Source organism: Stegostoma tigrinum, chromosome 11 (genome assembly GCF_030684315.1).
Source record: "Stegostoma tigrinum isolate sSteTig4 chromosome 11, sSteTig4.hap1, whole genome shotgun sequence".
NCBI classification, from domain to species: Eukaryota; Metazoa; Chordata; class Chondrichthyes; order Orectolobiformes; family Stegostomatidae; genus Stegostoma; species Stegostoma tigrinum.
The window spans coordinates 41,609,071-41,636,479 of NC_081364.1; the positions used below are offsets into that span (position 1 = coordinate 41,609,071).

At 37.4% G+C, this 27,409-nt stretch overlaps 1 protein-coding gene across 10 annotated transcripts in view; it reads left to right on the plus strand.

The window, feature by feature from the left end:
* Positions 1-27,409, plus strand: part of foxp1b (forkhead box P1b) — a 483,509-nt gene that overhangs the window by 232,537 nt on the left and 223,563 nt on the right. The window contains exon 1 of one of the 10 annotated variants that reach the window (XM_048547292.1): positions 1,945-2,013. The exons of the other annotated variants lie outside the window; for them this stretch is intronic. Coding sequence (XP_048403249.1) covers positions 1,969-2,013 — 45 coding nt within the window. The 5' untranslated portion in view covers positions 1,945-1,968. Of the gene's footprint in view, positions 1-1,944; positions 2,014-27,409 lie in introns of those variants that run through there. 10 annotated transcript variants of the gene reach the window in all.

A 27,409-nucleotide genomic window follows, 5' to 3' on the forward strand; every position in this document is an offset into this window, starting at 1 on the left:
ATTAGCTTGTCTTCAGATATCATTCCCATAGGACTGTATATGAAATATACTTTGAGAGCTGAGCTTTATCAAATGGAAACTAGTAGTTGAGCATTTGGAATTATTCAGTGACATAGTGATGATAACTGCTAGGGTTTTTTATTCTCTCTGGTTTTGGGAATGGTTATAGACATAACTTTTACAGGTTTCAGTTAAGCGAATCAACTGCAGTCATAAGCAACCTTAATGCAGGGCCTGCACGCTTATGCAGCTGGAGCACTTGTTGTTTGTCGAGTCTTTAACTTAAGAGACCAGTGGGAGTTTTTAATTAATATCTGCGAGAAGTGTATGCTAGTCTGTTGAAACCATCTTGGCAAGTTTGACTCATCACCCCTTGCAGTTGATGCAGTCACTTGAGCCTTTAGGGATTCACAAAATTGAAAGTTGTGTTCCATACTGTTGTCTATATAGCATACATCTCAAAATCTGATGCCACTGGTTTACTAAGGAGCTTAATTTTACTAACAGGAATCCCAGCCTCAAAGAACTCACCCTTTAAGTGCACGTTGAAGCCGCTTTCACTTCATCAATCGCTATAGAAGAGCTGGGCTAATTGTTTGTGAAATAGAAGGCAAAGAGACTGAATAGAAAAAAAAACGTATTTTTTCAGATTAAGTTAAGCACTTCTAATATTTAAAATAACAATAATTACATGGAACCAAGTAAATGTAACTCCAAACTTTTACATTTGAACTCATCAAACCGAATTACAATTTGAAATTCTTTACTGTGCACTTAGGTCATGGTTATGATATACTTTACAATTTGCTCATGCATAAATAAAGACAAAACACTGCCAAAGTTAATTACTCACAGCTTCTCTTTTAGAAAATGGACTAAGATATTAATTTAGTTGCTATTTTGATTTTTGTTTATTAAATATTTAAATTGCACTATCTATGAAAAAGATGAAAGGGACTGCTAAGGATTTATAGTAATGTTTGTCAGCATCCATACAGTATATAATTTAGTAATATTTAGGTATTTTGCTGTGACAAAATGTGTATTTGGTCAGATTTTGGAGATTGTAAATGTTAAGTGTTAAATTCTATGTAAAAACTACACATTTGTCCCAAAGTATCAGACATGGTTTATACTCATAATTCCCTGCATGGCCAGTACCTGAAACAATCCAGATCATCAAGTAGAGACATTTCCCTGCATGACGACAAGGAAACTCAGAGGACTAGCCACCTGTCCAGATGTGTCATGTTTTTAAAAAGTGCTTTTAAAATCACTGTCATCTGTGAATGCAGTACTGATCACTTGCGACGTAAAATAATCCACAAATTGGAGAACCTAACAAATGCATTTTTTAAACCAAACCTACAAGACTGAGTTACCAAAATGAAACACTAACTTGAAAAAAATCTATTTGCGCAAAACATGTAAATTGGATAAAGTAACATAGAAGTATAAATCACTCTTTAGATTTTCTTAATTGGTTTTGCTTATTATTTAAAAAAGGAATATAATGTAATGCTTTTTTGGAAAAGGTAATGTATTGCACATAAAAGTTGGGAAATCAACATTCTTGTGCTGTATTGCATTTACTGAGCTGAGAACTTGCTTCCCTATTTACCATAGGAACATGAGTCATGAATGTAAGTCACTGTTTTTTGCATTAGGTGCTCCCTGGAGGTATTAGAAAATATCATGCCCCTGCATGAAATGTAGATGTGAAATCTACCAGAAAGAAATATTTATGACCATTTTATGCTTGATTAGATTTGGATGACATCTGTTAGAAAAAAGGGACTGGACAAAGAGAAAAGCTGCTGCTGGGCAAATGTTAACAGAGTTGTTTAGATGATGCAGGGGCAGAACCTTCCATTATGGCTCAGTAAAACAGAAGAATACTGTTAGTGTGAATACAGTTGACAAGAATGTGCTGTGATGGGGGCAAAATAATCTGCCTTATAATATAAGATGCAACTGCTTAAAGCTAATACACTGGCTACTGCATTGAACCAGGTAATACATTTCTCCCTTTTGTGCTTCTAGTTTGTTTTAGGGTCAGTGCAATCCATTTGGGTTTAAATGGCTTCATAATTCAATAAGACATGATATCCACATTTGCTGGATTTGTTTTATTTCTTTGTATGGAGTGCATTTTTTTTGTTTCGTAACCTTCATTCTAACCTTTGTATAATTTTAACTGAATTAATCAAAGGACACATTATGCTTTGTCTAATAGACTGTCTTTTTGGATTTTTATGCTTTAAAAAATCTTTTTTTTAACATGTAAAGTAAAATCAACAAATATATTTGGAAATTGAATATTTGACAAAAACAGAAAAAGCGCACGTGAATTTTGCAACCTAAAGCTTTTAATCTTTAACTTTGTACTCTGTGAACCTTTTGTATCTTTTGACTCTTATTTCCAGTTTTAGCACCTAGAAATACTTTTAAAGCTGAGATATCTCTTTCTAACTGTTCAATATATGACCAAAAGAGCTGGATCAGCGGGTGGGTTCCTATTATGTAAAGTCGTTAAACCCACCATCTTTTCCAAAGAGTTAGTTGTTTGGTCTTTATTGTTTTGGGTAGTTTAAAGCAAGGCATGGCTAAGTAAGAAAGTGGTTTTGATTATTTAGACCCCCCTCTATGCCTGTAGAGCTTAAAGAAGGGGATTACATAAGTTTCTAAAGGTTCTCGCTCGTACATATACTTCAGTAACACTGAACAAAGAAAGCAACTGAGATATTGATTTAAAACAAATTCAGCCTAGAATGATTGTAACTGCTCTGATAAAGAAGTGCTTTATTGGGACATGGGCAGACATTTTATATTGAGTGGTTATAGTTTTGAAGTCTTTATATTGTTAAAAAGTTTAGTCAATAAGTAAAAAAAAGTAAGGTTTAAAACTTTAGTTATTACTTCAACAGTGAAGCCGAAATGACTAGCCAATAGCAGCCAGACCATTTCCTTTGTTAAATGATTTGTAGCAGTTAGATCAAACAGTAGAATGCCTCCAGAGCTCTGTTATTGGGAAATCTTTGATGTCGGATCCTATCCTTAAGTTATCCATAGCAGCTATTGCAGTCCTTTTCCTGCTTTTGAGTTCATGTTTTCCTTTTACAATGAAAATCCTCCTATCTTACAGCAAAAATCTGATTGATAAATAAATGAGTCTGATGTGACTTATAAGCAGTTTGATAGCAGAAGTAACAGATGGATGATTGGTCTGCTGATTCAACTCCATGGGTATCTCTGTTCAGACCTTTCACATTACATTTAACCCATTGATTACTTTGAGAATTGAAATCCTTTAAAGTTTTAAAGATTTGTTCAATCTTATTAGATATCTATTGCAGAACATCAACTATAAAAATTCTGACTATTCCTGACTAAAGTCAGAAGAAAGTTTGTTGTAGTTTAGTTTGGCTTTGTGGATTTGTGTCAAAAATTTATAAAATATCATTTTAAGAGCCTCTTGTATGTTGTCCCTAACTTTGAACGAGGAGGCTTGGATTCAAGTCCCACTTGCTCCAGGGGTGTATTCCAGAGAGTAGTAACACCTGTCAAAACAGGTTGATTGGAAAACATCTATAAAAATTATTTTCACATAGAGCTTTCTGCAAATTGTAACTCGCTAATTATAAATGTAATTGTAAAGAATCTAAGTGCTCACAGCATAAAGATTTGTAGCATTTGTTAGAAAATCATAAAATTTATGTAGTTGGATGATATCTAATTATAACACAAGAGTTTTATTTAATAGGTATCCAAGTTTTAGCTCTGCACTGCATAGAATGAAGGATAAACAACACAAAATGTTAATATTGAGAAGTATTTCATTTATTAAAAATGCAGTCAATCTTGTAATGCTGTCACAATACAGGAGGAATACGCCAATTCCTAATTTACATTTGGAATGCTATAAACCACAGGAGCAAAACTTGAGAATTTGGTGTGACACTTTGAATCTTACAATGAGACATTGTTCACTTCTTTTCAGCACTTACTAGTGAAGAAAGAAACTAAGCTGCAGAGTATGCTGTCTTTGTACATCTCCATGTCACATATAACCCTTCTCGGAGGAAGCCCAGCAGATCTGGTTGTCAACCTCCACAATCTTCCTGTTGTGCCTCCAGTGGGAATTCGAGTTGTAGTAATGTACACCTAGATTCTCAGAGCAATATTATATTGATGCACAACTTTTATACAGATGCAGTTAAAGGAGACTCATTTTAGGAAAGACATAACTCACTTGTACCAGTTCTCCACACTAATTTTGAAAAACCAACTATTTCTTACTATTTTTAATGTGGCTGTTTAAAGTAAAACAACAGTTTTTATATGTACAGTATCTTTAACATTTAAAAAACCCAAATAGCTGGGGAGAATACTTTGTATTATGTGTTTATGATGAATAGAATCTTATATTTACAGTATATTCCTCCTATTGCTAAATGTTCAGACTGCTTACTGAAATCTGTTGAAACATTTTCTAAATCCACACCCACTAACACCCAGAAGGACAAACTCCGCAGACACATAGGAACACCACCATCTTCACTATCTTGCCGTGGTCAAACTGTTCGAGGATTTCTTCCCAGAAGCACTGCAGGTGTACTACACCAGATGGATTACAGTAGTTCAAGGAACTCGCAGAAAGTCTTGTTCCCCTGTTACTCCTTGTGCTTTCTGATCTACATTGGCTCCTGGGGAAGAATGTCTTGACTTTAAAATTGTTCTAGTTTCATAATCCCTCAATGGCTCCCCTCCACCCTTTGTAATTTTATTCAGCCATTCAAACTTCTGAGATGTTTGTGCAATGGAGTCATCAGCCATGCATGCAGAGGGTAGACTTTGGTCTCCCAGTAATCATCCCTGTAGTCATTAGGTCCTTGAGATGAAGCAAGAACATGAGAGTTCTTCAGAATGTTCACATCATGGCTGCTTCCACGGTACCTAGCTCAGGGCCTCTGGGATGATCACAGATGACTTGTGTGTCAACTGAATTGAACCCTTTTCTGTTGTTGAAGTCAGCCACTTTATTGATGATTTCGGTGCAATGACTGTTCAGTCAGTATAGTGTGCATCAGGGGAAAGCCGTTATGTTGGCACGGCCTACTGTGACCTCAGCAAGGAGAAATGAGATGAAGTGGTGTTATCTGGCACCAATCGCATTGGTAGCAGCCTTAATACATTTCTTTGTTGGGAATTGTGAGATCCCACACAAATACCCAGTGAATTCTTGGAAGCAGCTCGTTACATAAAAATTTAGTGTGGCTATCACCTTGGGGTACACTGGGATAGGATGGCTCCTCCCTACCACTTCAGGTCCGAGGTCCTGTTGCAGCATCTGGCATAGTTCTGTGGAGGTGTCCTGGGCCATTGACAGCCTGCTGTGGGAACAATGTGCCTTAATCTTTTGGAAGAAATGATATTGAAGATGATAGACCGTGAACATGTTGTACATCTGCTGCGACCTCTTCATTGGAGGCTGTTCAGTAGTCACTCATAGATTTATTGGCATATTTATTCCTGTTCAATTTCTATGTGCCATGTTGCACCTTGTCCATAGTGATGATGATCCTACTGTGGCTGGATCCATTGATCATGGTTCCAAAGAACCTGTGTGAGTAATATCAGAAACAGAACAGGTTCTTAGCAATGTGACAGTCAGCAGTTGTATCACTCATAAATAACAGTTTACCATAGTCCTCCCTGCAATGGTTCATGGAGAGCTGTGACAAAAAAGGCTGTGAACTATCTCTATATGGACTTTTGGTATAATAAGTTTTATTTCATCATATGCTGCATAAGCCATGTTGTAAAAATACAGTTAGAAATTATAGGTGCAATAATGAAAAATTTCAGTCCATCCTCCTCATCACACAAGAAAGGCAGAATTGCATATAAGTGGCATGTTGGCAAATACTCAGCCCCGCAACTTTGTGCAGTCTATGAGTCTTGGTGAATTGTGGCCCTTAGGTAACACTTTATTTCTGTTTCACAGAGATGACTGTAATCAATTTAGTGACCAGCGACATGCTAAAGATTGCTTGTGGCCAGGATTTGTATCCCACACTATTGGTTACTGCAAGGAATCTATTCCACATAGTTTATGAATACAGATGTCTTTAATCTGTACTGTGTAATTGCATGATCAGTGGCCCCCAGAGAGCCTCACATCACATCCTCAAACAGAATAGAAAAAAAAAGGTCCATTCTGGGAGTGGTGACAGCATCTTTTTGAATTTCCATTTCGGATTTACAATTCGGATAAGAATGGAAAGCAACAGAGATCATGCTTTGCAGAGCCATTTCCAGGCTAAGCCTGTTAATTTAATTGATTCCACAGCCCCCACCTCCCCCAACCTCCCGCCACACCTTCATGTTCCTTTATTCCTGTCATTCCTCAGCTATTTCATCACTTCTGAGATTTCACATTTTGCCATCCAGCGCTTCTGTTTAGATCTTCATTCCTCAGCATTCAGTTGTGAACCATGATGATGCATTGGCCTTTCACTTTCTGCAGTAAACTTTTCTCTCCAGTGCAGTATTGTCTCACGCCCATATTTGTTGTGTTGCTCCCACAGCATTGCAGCATGCTGCTTGTAGTCACCACAGTTGACTGTTTTCATTTCCCTGTTGAAAATGTGGAACACCACTGACAACAGCCCCCTCCCCTTGAATTTCATGGTACAGATATCCATGTCTAACCGTGGTCCGTCCACTCACCTACTGGGAAAGACAGCCCAAATTGCTGAATGACCAGACCGTTGACTAATATCTATACAGCTCCCCAGCTGACATACCATTGTGCCCCTCACTGATTGCCCTAAACCTACAGGGCCAATTCTCGGAGAAGAGTGGACTGGAACCCCTGAGCCTGACTGATCCAGGGGTCTGACTAACTGTTCCAGCCCTGGACTGCGATCAAATACTTCCCTTGAATGGCTGTACCGGGATGTTCTGACTGGACTTAACTGATGACTACTTCCCCTATACTTAGAGACAAGGCTGCTTGGTTGATTTTTTTTTAACTGGTTGAGCTGTTGGTCTATGCTGTAAGCACGCCATTTATGGATCACGATGCTATACAGCAATATTCTCAGTCCTTTGACAGATCACTGCTGAGAAACAGGGCAAGCTTCCTGGCTTTGTGTTGGCATTTTGAGGCAAGGCAAGGTAAGCCACTGTGAGTCTGTACGTTCTGGATATTGCAGCAAAATGCAAAAAGGTAAAGTGAAGGTGCTGTAACTGTCTTAAGTTAGCATGATGTGAGTCAGCTCTAATTAAACAAGCAAAGAGCCTTGAAGTGCACTCTGTTGTGGTAAATGAGCTTAGTGCCTGTACTTGCGAGCAAAGTGCCCTAACAAACTATGATTTGTTGGTGGGAGGTTCTGTATGACCTAGTTCTAGTATTAGATGTCTAATCTCTCTTCTACGGTCACCATTGGTGATGATGTGGTGTCATTTGCCATGGCCACACTAGATAGTTTTAAAACTCCAACCGCTATTCCTGGAGTCCTTTTGACACTCAAAGTAATGTCGGTTCTACATCTGAATACCCATTGATCTTAAATCCTGCCACACTGTACCAAGAGTTTTCTTTTCACTGCTGACCACTTCTAATGGAAATGAGATGAAGTCTTCAATGAATCAGTCTCAATATTGAACTGCCCAAATGCAAACATCAAATGAAGAAAACAAGACCAGACCATCGAGAGCCAAGTAAAGCCAAATATGATACAAGTTTTGAAGTAAATGTATGAACAAGGAACGGACAACTAGTGTAGTAACCTGTGTACATTGGGCAAGCCAACTATACAATTATTGAGACATACGGACAATAGGGATACAGTAAAAGTCAATACCAAGTAAATAAGGAAGGCTCATAATTGAAAACTAAAATCTGAGGAGATGCAGCAAAGATGCCTAGATTCCCCAGCTGTTGCCTCCATTCATCACATATCCAATATCATAATGAATTACAAACTCATCACAGTTTTGTATCGAATTGAATTACTTTGCTTCCAAGCAGTGCAGTACCGAAGCTTGGGCTCTACCCCATGAACCATCTATTGTTGACTGATCAGCTTTACAAACATATGCTTCCGGCCAATGTCAAACTAATACTTTTATAGGTATAAAATTCTATAAATCCTTCTAGTGTATCTGCATGTAAAGTGTTTCATTCAGATTGTTTTGCAGGCACAAATGTATTTATTGTACGCAAGTTTTCTATCTGCACAAGACTATGTTACATATCTTCAAAAGCTGTATTTTCCTGCCAGTCTTTTTCATTATAAATCCTTACAGACAAACCTAAAATGAAAACAGCCAGTGTAAACATGTACTGCCATAATTGCACTCTCTCACAGGTAAAAGGACAATAATATCATACTCACACGGGTAAAATTACAGCATGACAAACTTATATTGACGGTTTTCATTCACAACTGAGATGCCTAACTCATGGCTCTTGAATTGGCACCTACACTACCACTTTGAGGGGAAACCTGAGTTCTGAGTCACATGAAGCTGTCTCTATGAAGCTGCAGGGCTACTTTTCAGACGTAATCTATCACATTTCTCACCTTCCCTCTCTATCCTCTGTACCATTTTAATCATGGAATGTTGCTGATCATGGCTCAGGCTGTGATAACTCAGTAGGACAGAGTGAAGAGTAGGAATCAGGAACTACTTCAACTAGTTCCGAGATTGAAGTCCCCCTCTCTACCCCATGGTGTGCCTCCTACTACTCCATTTCTGGAATTTGTGATCAGCTTGTGCAACTTATTTGTTACGGTTTCTAGACCAAGTAAAATGAGTGAACTCAAGCCACACCATTTCAGTAATATTCCTCTCATATATTCTGCGGCAAAAATGTAATTTGACTGAATCATCCTATCTTATTGGTTTCCGTAATAAATTGTATGTTATTTTTACATTGTGGAAAACAACAAATTTTCTGAATCACAATGCAGTGCTTCAGGGGATCTGCTAGTAAGATATTGAAACTCTTGTGTTTACTGTTTGCTGCAGTGCACTTCCTGCAATGCTTCCACCTCACTAGGTTGGTCTAAATGCTGGGAAAACGTATTCAAAACTTAGTGAACTGTTTGGGTTATTCCTGTCACATTAACTGATGATTTATCAAAGCTGCAGCATAAGTAGATTAAAACCACCTTAAATTGAATTGCTTCAAGTTATTTGTATGTCAGAACAGTTAACATTTTTTTAAAACAACAGATTTTATAATTGAAATAATTTACACTTTTGAGCTCTGATACTTGCCTCTTGCAATTTTAAAGTTTATATATTTTGGCTAGCTTTGTCCAGGGACAAACTGGTTCTAAACTATCTCCTTTTTATTAATTAAACTGTCACACAATTCGAGATTCGTATTTGCAATCTGACTTGTGAGTGAACTGATCCATTCGTATAAGAATGCTCTGCATTTAAACCTTTTAGCCTTAAAGGGACACTTTTAATTTAAATATTGTAGATTATTGTTGTCTTTCTAGGACAATAAAACCCTAGGATTCCTTCTTCAAGGCAGTGTCATCAGAAGTAATAGATTAGAGAGATTGCATACAATATTTACTGTCAAGCCCCTTCTGCATGGCTTTATGTCCTGATGTTTTGTGCTGTGCTTAATTTCTATATTTATGTTATAAATATCTTGCAGTTAGTTGGAAGATATTTAAACTTTTCCCACTTAAGCTTATTCTTGACCGGTAAAGGTAAAGTCACTACAATCTTACCAGACCATAGGGCTGCTGTCTCATCAGAGAGAGGTTTAACCAGAGAGTTACCATGCCTCAGGAGAGGGGGAAGGTCGCGAAGGAGAGTCCTTCATGGGTACCTCAGCCAGTGTGAGAATTGAACACATGCTGTTGGCATCACTCTGCATTGCAAACCAGCCGTATGGGCGAAATGTAAATAAAAATATGTGCAAATTAAATATACTGTAAAGCACTGTTAAATTTAACTGAATTGTTTTACTTACTGTATTTTAATTAAAGTTCGCTGTTTTCACATTAAGAATAATATTACCTGTGAAAATCACTTATTTTTGGATTCCATGGAAATCTGCCAGAACCATGAGGCTGGATTTTTCTACCTGTGATCCCTACCCCCACAAAAAAACTACGAATTAAAACTAGGGGTCCAGTCAATGTCATTGGATCATGATATTGGACACCACCAGCAGTAGGTGGCTGATTTTAACACCTGTGGATCTAGGTAGCTGTTTGGAATATCTCAGCTGTTTTGTTTCATAGGTTGTGCACACTCATTCAAGGGGTATTATTCTAGCTGTAAAATGAAGGTGATCTTTAAAGTGAAACATTAGAGGATTAAAGACCTCAATGGTAGTATCGTCTGGCCCAATGTGATACTTCATGTCAGTTAATCCAGAATTTTGACTCCAGTGGCCAGCACATAGATTTCCAAAACTGTGTGGAGAGAGCATAGCAGGAATGCTATCTCAGTGCATCTATGCAGTTTGCAATTCATTTCCTCCCTTTGAACTTCCTTTGTCACCTTACAAGTGTGACACTCCAGAGTCTTCTCCAGGCAGCTGTGGAATATACATCTGTGGTATGGCTTAGGAGAAGTCCGTGTTTTTCTTCCCTGCCTCTTTGTTGAGAGCAGAGACAGCAGCAATGCTAGCAGCAGTCTTCAGCCTTCTTCAGCTCCTTCAGCTGTGCCATTGCACAGATTGGAGGAGATGGACACAGAGACCCAGGCTGATAAAGTGATCACTAACACAGGGTCTAGAGAGAGGATGCTGGCTCTTCAACATGTGTGGGTACTAGTTCCTCAGGCCGCTCAAGTTTTCATGGTCATTATTGGTATCTGCTGTTTTCCGAACCTAGTCCTCCTTTCTAGTGGAGCACTTGTAAAGGCAGTTGTCACTGGCACCCATACATCCTTCATTTCCTGGTTCTCTGCAGGTCCAAGGAGTTCTCCAATAATAAGAGAAAGCAGAGAGTCATGAGAGTGAGAAATAAATTGAATGGAGAGGAGGGAGAAACAGTATCCGTGGAAGGTGATTGAGGGGCTTGAACGTGAGCTAGTAAGAAGCTGTCGGAAGGTGAGATGTGGCTGTTCAGTTGCTGAAAAGAGGAATGAGTGGAGCTGCATGGTATGTTGTTCTGGGAAGTCCCTTGTAGTGGAAAGCTGGGAAAGAAAGAATGGAGGGTTGGCAAGTTTAAGTGGCTGTTGTACTGTGGTGGTAGTATCTCTACCTTTTCAGCAGCAGGCCCAGGTTCAAGTCCTACCTGTTCCAGAAGTGTATGAAAGGATTTCTGAAGAGGTAAGAAACTAGCTTTTGTTTAAAACTACTTACCTTTCCCACCTTCCTGTCTCCAGGTTAGGGAGCCAAATTTCAGCTGCTGATTTTCTCAGCCACGTGAATCCATGCCTGATTGTTTAGAGAGTGGTCCAATCAGGGAGCCCTAGCTGACTGATATCAACAGGAGGTTTTGATCACTCAGAGCTGGCTCTGAGGAAGCTGGACCAATATCAAGGACTATGTATGTGCAGGTAAAAGGTTACTTGGTGACAGGATACCAGCCTCTGTGGAGTTATTTCAGAGAAGCTGGTCAATTTCTCCTTCCTTGGTAAACATCACCCTGAGGGGCAACCTTTTTACACGAAGTGTGGTTTGTGTGTGGAATGAACTGCCAGAGGAAGTGGTAGATGCTGGTACAGTTTCAACATTTAAGAGACATTTGGACAGATACATGAAAAGAGTTGGAGGGATATGGGCCATGTGAAGACCATTGGCAAATCAGAATATATGAGTTAAAGATGCGTGGTCAGTATGGACAAGTTGAACTGAAGGGTTTGTTCCTGTGCTGTATAACTCTATGTCTATATAAATGGGAATAGTTTAGTTTGGGAAACTTGGTTGGCATTGATGAGTTGGATCAAAGAGTCTGTTTCCATGCTGTGTGACTCTATGACTCTATAACATCACTTCACTCACTCAGCTCCAGCAGGAAAGTCTCTTGTTAATAGTCAAGGAACAGGGGCAGGGTAGGGCAGACTAGTGTGGTGGCAGCCTTCCCAATTTCTGTCTGCATTCTCGCGGCTTGCTGAGGTCACTGGATTCAATATATAGTTTAACCATTCTGATCCCTGCCTTAACTAAGCAACCTTCATTTTAATATTTGGCCCATCATTTCAGAAAATAAAATGCAAGTGGCATTCCAATAATGTGGTTGAGTTAGAATTATGGCAGAGTCTACTTCATTCAGGAACAGGTTCCTCCCCTACAACTGGCTTCCTTCTTGCGCGCAGGATCTAACTTTAGTGACAAGCAAGTATAATGATGGTGTGGCAAGACCAAAGATGCAAAGTCTGTTTCTATTACAACTGCCATGTTTGGTCAATGTAAATGTGAACACGTGCTAAATTGATGACAGTACTAGAATGAACTATTATTGTCGGTTTAACATTTCAAATGAACCATCTTACGACAGGCTTTTAGGAGATGGACAATGGCAACCCTTAGCATTGATCACTATAAAAATCCATCTTGTTCGCTAATGACCTTTAGGAAAGGAAATCTACCATCCTTACCAGGTCTGTTATGTTACACTACATTTTACTGCAGATTGCAGAAAATGTGATCGACTCTTAGGCCCTATCGGCAAATATGGATAGGCAATAAATGCCGTTAAAGAATAAAAAGAACTTCTCTGGAACAGAATTAAATCTAAAAGAATATTGGAAATATTTCTTGCACACAAATTGTAAATCACAATTTGTTCTTGAAAGTAATTCTGCTGGCAATTATTGGATCTACTTTGCAGGTCTAGAATATTCTAGCATTAAAACATCAGTTACTTGGTCAAAATGAAATGGTACAGATTGTAAATGTTACCATATTTTGTCTTCTACTTTCCAACAACAAACAATATTTATTTAGTGCCTCGACCATAATGAAACATTGTGAGTTATAAACTAAAGTATGACAACTTAGAGATATTAAGACAAATACCTAAGAGCTTGGTATAAGAGGTATCTTTTTAAAGCAAGGTAAGGAGGCCAAGAGGTGTAGGAAGCAATTCCAGGGTTTGGGGCTGGAGCAGCTGAAGGCCTGGACCAAATGGCAGAGCACTTCTAAGTACGATCACAATAAGTTCAGAACCAGAGTACGCAGATATCTCAGAGGGACATGAAATTGGAAAAGATGACAGATTTCTGCTTTAATTGGTAATGAATCATTTTGTTATTAGTTAATTCATGTGCATGTACTCAGTAGCTGTTTACTACAGTAAATGTAATCTATTGCAATCTCGCATCAAATGAGCAATCCTTTCAGTCTCACACGTCTCTACCAAGCTTGCACACTCCTCTATCAGCTTTTTCTTTCTACTTGCCTCTCAAAAACATCTTAATACAAAATCTTTACAACATACAGAATAATAGATGTTTAATACAGTAATGCAGATGGTAGTAGTATTCTATTTTACATTTAATTTCTTTGATTGGCGAAACAATTAATTTTATTTTAATTCGGTTGACTCTTAAGTCTGACAAGTTTCACAAAGGATAATTAGCAAGGTTAATTTACGAACCACACTCACTGCTGTTCATATGACACTGATTTCCAGAATGTAAAGGCTATATATAGAATGTATTATGGTAATGGTGGAGATTGAATCTTGTGATTAATTTACTGATTTTCGTCAGAAGATATGCAATTTTTTTTACCCACAGATCACTTAGGGCTGTCATTAAACATTTAAAATTTTAAAAAGTTAGGTTCAGAAGATGATAGTTTTGACTGAATAATGTAAAATGACTGTAGGGCAATGGAATAGCAAGGTTATTATTGGTTAATAAGTTTCTGCCACTATTTGGCATGTAAGACTACATTTCTGTAACAAAAGGCTTTATTGTTTCAGTCTAAAAGTTTGTAGGCTCTTCCTTCTCTCCACCTCCAGTAAGCATGCATGAACATGTTTGTGGTTACATACACAGCTTATATTCCCCATCTGTCTGTGTCATAGCATTGGTGGTTGGAACCAAAAGGAGGGAAACTGAAATGAATAAATACTAAACTGTCAGCCAAACAGGAATGTTAAACAGAAGTCAGAGGAGGTGTTGAAAGTGAATTAAATTTTAGTCAAACTATGTTACCAATGAACTGGTGTTTATTTGTAACAAAGCGTGTATGGAGAGGCAGAATGACAGTGCTAAAGAGGAAAACTGAATGAGTAAATGCATGACGGAATGCAATCATAAAGTGACTGTATGGTATTGGAAAAAAACACAAATTTGGTGCGGACCCCAAGATAGGTTATGGCTGCAAGCAGCAGTGAGGTCAACAGAGGAAATGTCAAGCAAAGGCAAATGGCGGAGACGCGATGGTAACAGTGTAGGATGTGAGACAGATAAATAAAAAAAACTAGAGTAGAATAAATTCGAAGTTGTTCATCTGGAGATCAACACAACTCAGGTTGGTGTAGTTTGTGTTTTTTGTGGACTTCATAGGAACTTCCTTTCTTAATCCTGCCTTCTGTTGGAATGCTAAACAAAGAATAAAAAGTGAACATTATCAAGGTTACGATTTAAAAAAACAGAAAGACGTGCATTAGACAGCATTATTGTAAAACATCACTATCATTTGACTGTTGGGCTGAACAGAGGCCGTGGACTTTCTTATAACCAAAGCAAAGAAGCAGATTTGAAGAGAGATGAAATCTGCTAAAAACTTCACTTTACATTCTTACCTGAATTTCAGGATAAATGAACTCTTGTCATTGCTGAATTATGCATTTTGACCAAGTAACTGATGTTTTAATGCTAGAATATTCTAGACCTGCAAAGTAGATCCAATAATTGCCAGCAGAATTACTTTCAAGAACAAATTGTGATTTACAATTTGTGTGCAAGAAATATTTCCAATATTCTTTTAGATTTAATTCTGTTCCAGAGGAGTTCTTTTTATTCTTTAACGGCATTTATTGCCTATCCATATTTGCCGATAGGGCTTAAGAGTCAATCACATTTTCTGTAATCTGGAGTAAAATGTAGTGTAACATAACAGACCTGGTAAGGATGGTAGATTTCCTTTCCTAAAGGTCATTAGCGAACAAGATGGATTTTTATAGTGATCAATGCCAAGGGTTGCCATTGGCTAGCTTTTGCAAATTCAGATTTTATTGAATTCAAATTTCATCACCAACCATGGTGGGATTTGCAGCTGGGTATTCAGAAAATGAGTTTGAGGTTCTGGATTAATAGTCCAGTGACAGAACTACTACACCACCTTGTCCCTAAAAATAGCATGTATTATTTATTATGAGTACGATTGAATACAAAAACAGGAATGTTATGCTTCAGTTGTACAGGGTACTTGGTGAGACTATGTCTGAAATATGGCTTACAGCAATGTTGCCGTAGTTGCAGAGGGCCATAGGGCTGCTCTCTTATTAGAGACATGCAATAATATCAACTGCTGAAGAGTTAAAGCCTGTCATAAAATGGATCATTTGAAATGGTAAACTGACAATATAGATAATTCGAGTACTGTCATCAATTTAGCACGTGTTCGCTTTTACATTGACCAAACATGGCAGTTGTAATAGAAACAGACTTTGCATCTTTGGTCTTGCCACACCCGAATCTTCAATAACCCTCAAAGCCAGAACCTGATGGATGTTTTAAAAGGAATAAGAAATTTGAACACCTGGTAGGTGAAGCCATTAAGCTGACAATCTTGCAATTGCAGTGTCTGCTGTGGGAATAAGTGCAATACAAGGATGCACTTGGCTTTGTCATGAATAGCATCAATTTATTGGAAGCATTTGACTTTGTGTGTTTTGCAGATTAAAACAAACCATTAGACAGTTTATATATTGCAGTAGAGAACAAGCAAATTACCAGTGTGTTGTATCCCATCAGCCACTTAATCCCGAAAACATCTTTGCTTGCCCAGTCATGAAGGATGCCATTCAGGTCCATCTAAATCCCTGTGATGTCTGGTAGCAGTTAGTATATTCAGATAGGAAATAGGCTTTTAGTCCTTGAGACTATTATCGTAATACTCTCCTTCCTTGACCATTCTGGACTCTCTTTTCTAATCATGTCTGTGAAGAAAACCCGTGATCTCAGATCAGACTAGTAAGTATCTGAAAGTTCAGATGAAACTGATTTGTGAGACTTGAGTTGTCAAAGCTATTAACATTCATTTATTTTCAAGAAAGAAATATTGGATGGTATTACTAATTCCTTTCAACTGTAATGTTTACACATACATTCATTCTTACACAATTATTTCAGGATATCCTCCAAAAATTAAGTCCTTAAAGACTTACTAATAAATTATTAATTAATATGGCTGGAAATTCTGACTGAAACAATGCCTTTAAAAAAATATGTCATATCATTATAAGATGTAAACAGCCTGAATGTTACACATGTAGGTGTTTTGATCTTGCTGAATTTATTTCTAACTAGCTCCAATAATGATGGTGATAGGACATTGGTAATTATGAATTAATATCATATAAACTAGTATTTTTTCTGTCAAATAAATGTTTGTCATTTTTGAATAATTTACTGATTTTGATTAATTATTAGGAAATGGTGAATGTATCATATTAATTCACCAATAAGATAGTCTAAACAGTGAGTAATTTGGTTCTGAAGTTAATTAAATATTGAGATGTGAAAATAGGTCACTTGTTCATTTTTATGACAAATTTGAACATAATCTTGCAATAATTCTACATCAGGTGTGAATATTTGTGCTCACCAAGGTCTAGCACTAAGGATTAGTACACTTCCAATTTGAGATACCCTGTAATCATTATTGAGCACTTCCTGGCATGTTTATCAAAGGCAGCTGGAACTGTTACCCCTTCCCCTCTCCAACAACAACCCTTCCACTCTGAAAACACAGTTTAGCAATGGTAAATGGTTCCAATCTCTTACTGTACTGCTGTAATATTTTCATTTGTCACTTATTGAGTAGTGTTGCCAGTTTTGGGTATCCCCTTAAGGAACTGGTTTGAAACGGTTTTATTTCATAAGAACCTTCCAATCAGCACAGGGACCTAACCTGTCCACTTCCTACTCACCTAACTGCTCCACCCTTCCCATGGACCAATCACAATAGTCCCCTACCTGTACCCACCTATTGCCATTTTTCCTACCCTTCTCCCAGTAGCCCCTTCCATTTATTTCTGGGCTCCCCTCCCCCCTCCCAGTACTGGTGAAGGGTTTTGTCCAAAACGTTGACTTTCCTGCTCCTTGGATTCTGTCTGACCTGCTGTGCTTTACCAGCCTCGCACCAATCAACTCTGGCTTCCAACATCTGCAGTCCTTAATGTCTCCGAGTGAAGGGCTCTTCTTAACTATAGGGTGGCTGGATAAAACCTTTGTTCTTGGGGTGATGGCTGGAGAATTAATCAATCCTAAAGGCATTTGTTCTTGTATAATTATTGAACAACACCAGAAAAAAACTGTAATCAGCAAATCAGTTGGAAGTTTTTTCAGGGGAGAGTCATGAGTTTCTAAATTAGACAGTATCTTTTCCTGATGAAATTCTGCATGGTTCTAGCTAGAATTAATGTTTACTTCCATTAAACATTATTAGTTGGCCTTGTCAACAAGCCTGGTGTTTTGTCAGGTAGTATGTTCATCATCCAGTTTCTGACAGCTTCAAATGAAGAACCATTTCACCTTCTTCGGTACCATTTTTGTAAGAGCAGTGATGTCGAGAAGTTAATAGAAGTGATGGACACAGGTAGGTTACTTGGCAATATGGTAACTCATTCTTCTGCAGATTTGATCATTGACCACCAACACTTCTTCATGCCTGTTTACCTTATGACCTAGAAATGAAAAGGTATACAGCAAAGTGTGGCTAAAGCAGAGCTAAGATAATGGTACTGCAGAAAGACATGGACACTGAAAATGAATTGCATCTTGTAGAAGATTATGATTTTCAATGCAAAATTTAAAGTAGGAGGTAAATGTTATATTTCCATCAAGGAAGCTGCTAACAATGGGATATGGTGAATGGGCAGGAATTATATTAGATGAATGGATCAGTATGACATCAGGGAATAATCCACATTTTTTGTAATTTATTGCACTGCTGAGTTGTGAAGTGGATTTAAGTTTAAATGGCAATTTGTATAAAATATCTAGTACAGTTCTCTTAAGTATCTGTCACAGTTTTCACTTTAGAGCTTTCAGTCTATCTTTAAGCCTGTATTTTACTTTCTTTATTTGACACCTGATGTTTGTAATCTTATCACTCTTGAACTATAGTTTTAAAAGAAATTCTGGAACAGAAAAGCTGACCTTTGGTAATATGGAAAAAAAAATTCAGACTACAATGAGTGTCCAGCTGTGCTTGTCTTTTTGTGTTCTGTTTTCATCACTTTGTTCAGTTTCACTTAATAACATCTTCGTCAAGAGATCACTGTGGTGCAGGGAACTGCATTTGCTGATCAAATTCAGTTGGATAGCATTCTGATCCAGTAGCGTAAAACAGCAAGGATGTGCTTTGAATATAGAAGGATAAAGCAATGTGATTGATTGATTCTGCTTGTAACAAATAATGATAACGACATCGATAAATATTATATTCCATTCAGCACAATCCAAAAATCAGCGTTGAGGGCAATACAGAGCTCCTTAGAACTGAGGAATGATGGGAAGATAGGACAACAGAATGATGGAATGAACAGTAACTGTGCACAAGATTTCTCAATCAAGATACTGTAGGATTAAAATATATTTAGAAATATGGTATTCTTTAGATTAGTCTGTTTATAGGACAATAGATAAGCAGAAAACACAGATGTGAAGAATAAAAATGGAGACACCAAAGAACTATGGAGAAAATATGTATGATTAAGCTGATACGTAACGCAGTGTGTGGATTATAAACTTTTCTTGAAAAGAATGGAAAAAATGGCAAGAAATCACATCCTCTCTCTCCACACAACTTGGCTTCACCCCAGAGTACAAATGATACAAAGTGTACGAGACTTGTCAGTGTTGAGTTGTGTTGTTAATTGCAGAGAGTATCAGAAAAGTGCTGCATAGTGTTCACATTGATACAGGTCTCTTCGGTATAGCTTGTAATTAACTCCTAATCATCTGAAAGAATCAGAAGAAGTGTAAAAAGCTGTGGCTTTTTACTAACAATGGCACAAGTATGTGAGGAAAATTTATATCACATAACAGTGCTCCAGATGAAAAACAGTAAGACTTTAGTCATGGCATGGTGAGTATTTTTTAATGTAAATGTGTCAGATAATCAATGGACTTAAAGAGTTACCAAAATCCAGTTGAGTGACGTAAGTTAAATTGAAATAGGTGCCATGGGGAATTAAGGCCCACACTCTTCCCCCACCCCTACCTTGTGCTGTGCTGGATGTAAGCCTATCCTAGTTCCTGTCCTTCCCTTTTTCTTTTATCCTGCGGTGCTGCTAGACTATTCGGAGTACTGTCTGGGGTAATCTTTATAATACAGGTATTGTTTTGTGAAAAATTCTTACATTTGAATGAAATGCATAAAGTGGAAGAGTTCAGTTTTAATGATAACAGTACACCCCTACACTGTATGACTTGTTTTCATTGGCAGGGCCTCCTGGATAAGAATGACATATTTATGCAGAAAGCTGGTATTCAATTTGGAATTTATATGTATGGATGATGAACTAAACAGAACCTAGTTGTATCTTTCCCTCCCTTGCCTATGGAAATGTGAAGTTATTGCAGACAAGTCTGAACTCATCTACACAGTACTTGGTCACCAGAATTAATAAATAGCGAATTCTTGGATGATTCCAAGGGGACCAAAAGCGGTGATACTCTGTTTGCAATGCTAGGCAGTTAATAAAAAAAAATCATTGCTGGAATAAAGTTTATGCACAGTAGACTGTTTGTCCTGTATTTCAAACACTTGAATATGAGCCAGAAACACAATTGGCTGCTGTTTATTTCAAACTGATGCAGAGGGAAACATAGCAAATAATGGAAATAAAAACTTTGAATTTAAAGTATTTCACCTGTTTGCACCATTTTTGGCATTACTTATAGCTATATCTGAATCTTGGTTAGTGGATTTTGTATTGCAGCTCATAGAAAAGTAATGAGTAATAGCAATTTTTTTAACCATAATTTTCCTCTGTACGTTATTATGATACAAAAAGTCATATTTCTTTGTAGTATAGTTATCTTTATATTTTCTCCCTTTATATATTGAACATCTGTACTAAGTATGACACTTGGAACTAACTTGAGTGTTTCCATTCTGAACCAGCAATAAGAGAGAAACAAATGATTACTCAGCATCTTCAGTGTAGTAAAAATGAGTTATAATGGAGCAGAACAGACAATGACACGACAGGCATAATAGCGCAAAAGTGATAGATTTTTCTATGTCATTCATTCACTGAAATTTTCATCTTTGACTATATACACCTGTTTATTACCTGAAAAAAGATCTATAACACTGATTTGCTATGGAAATTGCTGTATTTTCAAGTGTCATTAGCTGTGTAAGAAACAAGTTGGGCTAAAGGATCTGTTTCCATTCTGTACATCACTATGTCTCTAAATAAAAGGCTATTTGCAAAGGTGCAGCTTTTTCCATAAAAATATATAATTATTTATTTCACAGCCACAATACTTTTGTAGTCTTAATTTCGTGCAAAGAATGACTGACAAAACCCAATATCCATTAACCCCAATTCCAAGACATAAATATTTGAAATACCTGGATACTTGTAAAACGTATCGTATCATCAAAAGATTTCACTTTTGGATAAACATGCTTTCTGAAAAGCACCCAACGTATGCATTTGTGGTGCCATTTTAATTTCCGATAATGTTCAGTTCTTCTGGACAGACTGTTGGTTGTTAGATATGACTGCAAAGGCATTACTTTCTAGTTATCATGATTCCATTTTCATGGCATTTTACTCAGCATGTGCTCAGTTATTTTCTTAAAAATAGCTTATTTCTGGTTTCCTTGATCGGAAAGATTGTGTTTTTACTTTTACTGCTAATTTATTGGTTACATCTCTGATGTTCTAGTCATTTTGATGCATATGTGGAATATGCCTGGTTTACTTATTGGTTTCATGGAAATATACTGGTTTCCCAATGGTTGTGACTATGTTCCTGGTGACTGAGTCAGTTGTGTGTCTGATGTATATTTGGCGATCAAGAATATATTTGGGTTTCTTGGATGAGTGGGAATGTCCCTGAGTTTCTTGATGCACATTGGCTATGTTTCTTGGATTATAGTTTATTAGATGCGGATACAGTTTTCTAGGCATGGTGTCCATTGGTTTTATATTTGTTCTTACAAAGGTCCATCCATTTTATGCCAATTTGTACCCATCTTTCATGGTGCTTTGGTAACTACACATCTGATATATTTATGTTCAGTGTTTCTTGCTTTGTTGGTCACAGGTCCAGTTTTGAATCCAAATTGTTAGTGTGTAAATATGACTTGCATATTGATTTGAGGATAGATGAGTGGCTTAAAGAAGGGACAAATGAAAATACATTTGTATAGTTGCTGCACAACTCCAGGAAATGGCAAAGGGCATCAAGTAAGTGGTTAGTTAATCAGTTCTGATTGTTTGGGAGTGGGCTAAATGTTGGTCAGGAAACTAGGAGGACTTGCCCTCTCTTTCAGTAGTGTTACAGTTGTGGACATTTCAGCCCTTGATGTAATGCAGTGCATTTCCTGTGCCTTTGAGGTGTGATATGCATGTATTTTGATTTTTCATGATGGGTATTTCTTTGGAATTCTTTTGCAGTAAAGTGATGTGCGTACCGTCCAATGTTTATTAAATTTATATTCAAGAAGTGAGGACTTTGGATGATATATTAGTACTATTTTAGTGAATTGTACTTTGCACTTCTCAGCATTCAAAATTTGGAAAATTTTAATTTGTTAATATTATTTTACAGAGACTGCAAAGTGCTTTGGAAAGTTATAATTTCAGTTCAGTGCTTAATTCAGGAGAACACAATGTTAGTTTCTGTTGAATATAAAGTATTTGCAGTATTTCTATTGAAAATGTATTAAATAGTTGCTTTATTATTAAAATTATATCTTTGTACTAATCCAGTAAAATTATGAATTGCATTTATTAGCTATCTGAAATTGAACTATGAAAGGTGTCAACTGAATTGGTCATCAGCAAATCTTTGAAAGTTGAGCCCCTCCTTCCAGAAGACTGCTTTATGCTCCTCAGCTATATACCTTGAATATAAACTACTTCTATAAATCAGTACAAGCAATCTGTAAATATAATAAAGGATTTCTGACTTTCAGGTATGGCTTTGGCTATAGGAGGGTTAATGAGTTATTGAGTGACTTCTTGCTGGAGGAAATCTGTGTTGTTACTTGTTTTGCTGCCATGACAATGTCATTCTTCATGCTTTATAAATAACACACAGTAATACAGAAAAACATTTCAACACATAGGAGTTTAGGTTCATCACAAGGCCAGAACAGAAGTCCACTCATGTTGTTATAATGCCCCCAACTGCTTATGGAGGAGGTTAACCTTTGTAAACTTGGAACGTACTCTGTATTAAGAGTATTGACTGCAGGGGATAAAAGAGAGTGCATTGGATCATCCACTACTGTACATTATGGGACTTCGATCATGTTTAGTTTTGCTTGAATTTTTTTTTGTAGTTTTTGTGTCAACTGCAATATCTGGAAATGGTTCACAGTAATTTTTGAGTAATTATAAATATATTGCAATTTCATTAACAAGGATTTAGATGTTTACTCATTAGTCTATTTTTTTCAAGCACTATTGAACATTCCTTTGTGTTTACTTAGAGAATATTGTAATAGAAAAGAAATTTTCCAGTATTGATAGCAACAGCTTGCAACTAATTAAAGAGTATAAATGTTGAAATTGTGTGAGAATAATAATGGATTAAACTAATTAATTTTATCAAGAAATGGATTATCAGCAAATGTTAGCTGCAAATATAATCATCAAAAACGGAATATATTTCCTTCTACTAATGCTGCACTATGTAAATATACTAGTCTGAGATGTGCAAGCAGATATATTGTGAGAAGCAAGCCAGCGTGATCTTGATAAAAGATTCTGCCTGTGAACGCCTAGCACTGGCTGGCAGAATGCAGGGCTGGCATATTCTGGTATTAATTCCACAATTGTGCAATGTTGGTTTGAAGGCAGGCTAGCATTTTGGGCCCTGTATATCAGTTTATGCTGTGCCTTAACCTTGCAAAGCTGAACATGTGTTCAACAAAATATAAACCTCCTGTCTGCTCTATTTATATGGATTAAGAGCACTTTTTTGTTTAGTTGCTGGTTATTTCTTCTGACTGATGGTGTCAGTCCAAGCTTTCCCATACTTGTTTGAAGTTTAAATGCTCTGGTAACTTTTTAATGCATTGAAGGGGCTGCATAAATGAATTTGTTGTTGTACTGATAAAATTTGCTTCTAGAATGTGAGTGACACTGGTAGATTTTTCTCTGACAATTGTACATGACTGGGAGAATGAAAACTGTGCATGCAGATTAAATTGTTAAAAATGGGAGGGGGTCCAGAACAATGGGCTGGGAGCAGGAGGCCATATCAACTGAGGAACTTCAGGGGTGATTTCTCTTAACCTTAATCTCAGTGAGGACTCAAAATGTCTTCACTTCACAAGAAGGTTGTGACAACTTTCCCGATTGCTACACCACAATTGAAGATTCAGAAGACCAAGGATTACATTGTAGGGTGCAGTGAAGGCGCTCATTGTCCTTAAGCTGTATTAGTTGCATTACTTCATCCAGTTTCCACTTGACATGTAAGCAACCACTAGCAATCCAATGTACAATACCACATTAGAAATGTGTAACTTTTGATGAGGCTGGAGTGGACGGGGCTTGGAGGTGGGAAGAGGGTGGGCTTAATGTGAAATACTTTGGGTGGCTCTCTGGATCACTCTAGAGGAGTTCTACATAACTGAGTAATATCAAGGTTGGTGGTGTAATGAAGTAACAGCTCTTGCCATTGACAAATCAGATGAGAATCTGAGCAGCAGAAGCATATGAAGAGAGAAGTGCGAAGAAGGCTGAGAAAAAGAGGAAGAGAAGGTGGCATCCCCTTTGTGCTCAGGCTATCTGTGACAAAAGAAGTAACAATATGGGCAACCTGAACCACACCTTCTCATCAATGAAGTTTCTTCTGTTTCTTCTGTCACTGACCTCTTGCTAACGAAGAAAAATAATTTTAAAAATCAAATTATACGTTAAGTTCCTTTCTGCATGCCCTTTATACCTGCCTTTTTGTAACTGTTTTCTTGTCTTGTGCCACTTTTTTGAGCTTCTGTAGTGGTTGCGCCACAGTTGGCCAAAGGTTGCTGACCATCACAGTTGATGGCCTTTGAGGCAACCTCCAGCTTTAGGCCCAGAAGAGCTGGTTTAATGCAGCAGCTTCTCAGTTTGGGAACCCTGCATTGTCTTTTAACATACATTCGACTAGGACGTACTTTGTTTTTGTTAAGTCATTCTAATAAATCAAGATATGGGAGACACCTCAGCTCTGAAAAGAAACTCTGCAAGATGCTTATATGCAGGACATGCCATCAGTTAAAGGAGCTTCAGCACTGGCTTTTTGAGGTTGTGCTGCACCTGGTATCCCTGTCATGCTTCAGCAAAACTATGAGCTACTTTTTGAATTTAACAATTCCACAGCTTAAGGTTCTGCAGGATTGAATGATTTCCACACAGTCTTGAAGACGAAGCAGAAAGCACTACAGCTCCCTGGAGCATCTCAGACATGGTTAAGGGCGATTGTTTCTTCCAGATATACAGTCAGAGCAGTCGGTAACTGGCTCAACTGGAGGAGATGGCGGTCAGACAGAGCAACAGTAGGAAGAAGGTTAGGACAACAATATTGATAGTAGTTTCATTTGTTAGGGGAGCAGATGGGCATTTTGTGGCTGACATCATGATTCCAGGGTCAAAAATGCCCACAATTTGAGAGAGGAGAATTAATAGCTGGAGATCATTATCAATGTTGACACCAGTAACATGGTTTGAAAGAAGGAAGAGGTCCTGCCAGTATCTTTCAGGTAGCTTGGAAAGAATAGGACTTTGAAGACAGTAATATCTCGGTTAACTCCCTGTGCCATACGGTAGTGAATGAAGAGGCTGGAAGGTAGTGCAGCTGATTGTGTGCTTGTCTGAGGAGATGAAGCTGGCTGGATGGCTTTAGGTTTCCATGGAATTATGATGGACATTTGACAGACTGAATCTTTATAATGGGGCCAGGAGCAAATTGTTTGCAGAGAGGTTTGCTGGTGCTGTTTGGAAGCATGTAAATTAGCTTGCTAGCGAATGGTAACCAGAAAATAGATTTATAAGTCAGAAGCAAAACTAGAAATAACTAAAATGAAGAGGAATTTCTTCAGGCAGAGTGTGGTGAATGTGTGGATTTCATTGCCACAAAAGGCTGTGGAGGTCATCATTAAGTATATTTAAGACAGAGACAGAAAGGTGCTTGATGAATAAGGGGATCAAAAGCTATCTAGAGAAGGCAGGAGAATGGGGATTTCGAAAGATATCAGTCATGATCGAGTGATGGAGCAGACTTAATGGACCAATAATAGAAGGCAGAGAATTATTAAGCAAGATTAGAAGGTTGAGGGAACAATGGAAGGTTGCAGGCTCAAAAATAGCCAATTAAAGGAATTGTTCATTATAAGTGGTATTCCTTTCAATACAAAAGGACTAGCAAATAAGATAAGTAAGCTGAAGACGGAATAGCCATGTGAAAACATAATACTATTCTACAATAAAATGGCTCAAAAAAGTACAGGAAGATGATTCACCTTCCTAGTTCCATGATTTTTGGATGGGATCGAGCATGAAAAAAGAAGAGAGTGATCACATTGTTGGTTTGAGGAACAATGATTGCAATGAGGACAGATAATATGCCTGAAAGAGAATCAAAAGAAGACACAAGAGTTGAATTGAAGAACAAAATCAGGACAGTCACACTGCTGGGAATGTAATATAGATTCTCAACAAGTTAGATGGAGGTAGAACAATAAAATGTATGTAAAATGCTGAAAAGTGCAGAAATGGCAGTAATATTACAGGATTTAAACTCCTTAATATTAATTGGAATAAATTCATTGTAAGAAGTACAGAATTTTTAAAATGCATTGAGGAGAATGTCTGTCTGCTTTTTATTTTATACTGGAACCTGCAACAGAAAGGCCAGCTTTGAACTCAGTTTTAGGAAATGAAACTGAACTAATGGGAGGTGTGTAAGTGAGAAAACATTTTATTGGCAGTGGTTATAATTCAACTTGACTTAAAAATTGTCATCGAGTCTGTCAAAGCTTGTATTTGTTGAGGCAGACCTTAACTGAGATCATAAAATATGAAAGAGAAACAAAAAATAGGAACTGATCATTCCAATTTCCACAGAAATGAAGACTGAAGCTAAGTTTAGAAGCCAAAACTCTGGGCAGGCTAAAACTGATTGACTATATGTGGGAATGTAGAATTATCCTTACTTGTGCAGTGATACAGTTCAAACAAGCAGAACATCACAGAGCCCAAATCCAGAAACTGAGAGTAAGTTGTTGAAGCTGTTTCTGCTACTTGAAGATAACATCAGTGAATCTGTATTACCCAGATCAAGTTGCCAAGGCTCTGCAGACACCAGTTTTGGTGGAACTGATGCCCATGGAACTTGGGTTGGTTGTGCACTACTAGTGACCGAGAATCAGGCTAACTCCTTGAAGGAAAGGAGCTGAAATTTCCTATGAGGAAGACAGACTTCTGCAACTTGGTTTAATGACCTGTGGACAGTTGAGCCAATTCATAATAATCTGTTTTATTGTATTACCATTAATGTGCTATTTCTAGTTTATGTAATCATAACTTGCTTGTTGATTCATATTTTTCTTACACGTTGGAATATTGTGGCTTCATTCTTTCTTGTAAATAACTGATATTTTGTATTTATTGAAACAAAAAAAACACACTATTGATTTGTATCAAGATTATAACAATGGTAAAGAGCAGAGATAGATCATGAGTAAGATTTTTAAATTGAAGAAAGTCTAATTTTACTGAGCTCAGAAGTGTACTGTGGCAGCTACTTGAAGGTAAATCTGGGAAAATGCGATGGGAAGCTTTCAAAGAATCGCTGTAAAGGACTAAGGACAAATATGGCCCAATAAATAAAAAAAAAGAGGGTAAGAATCATTAATCTGCACCTTTGAATGCCAGAGAAAATATTGAATAAATCAGCAGGCTCAGATATAATGTATGAGAGTGTGTGCTAAGGGAAACAAAAGAAACAATGGTGGCTTTGATCTTTATAGTCAGATCTTACCTAGCTAGAGACATTG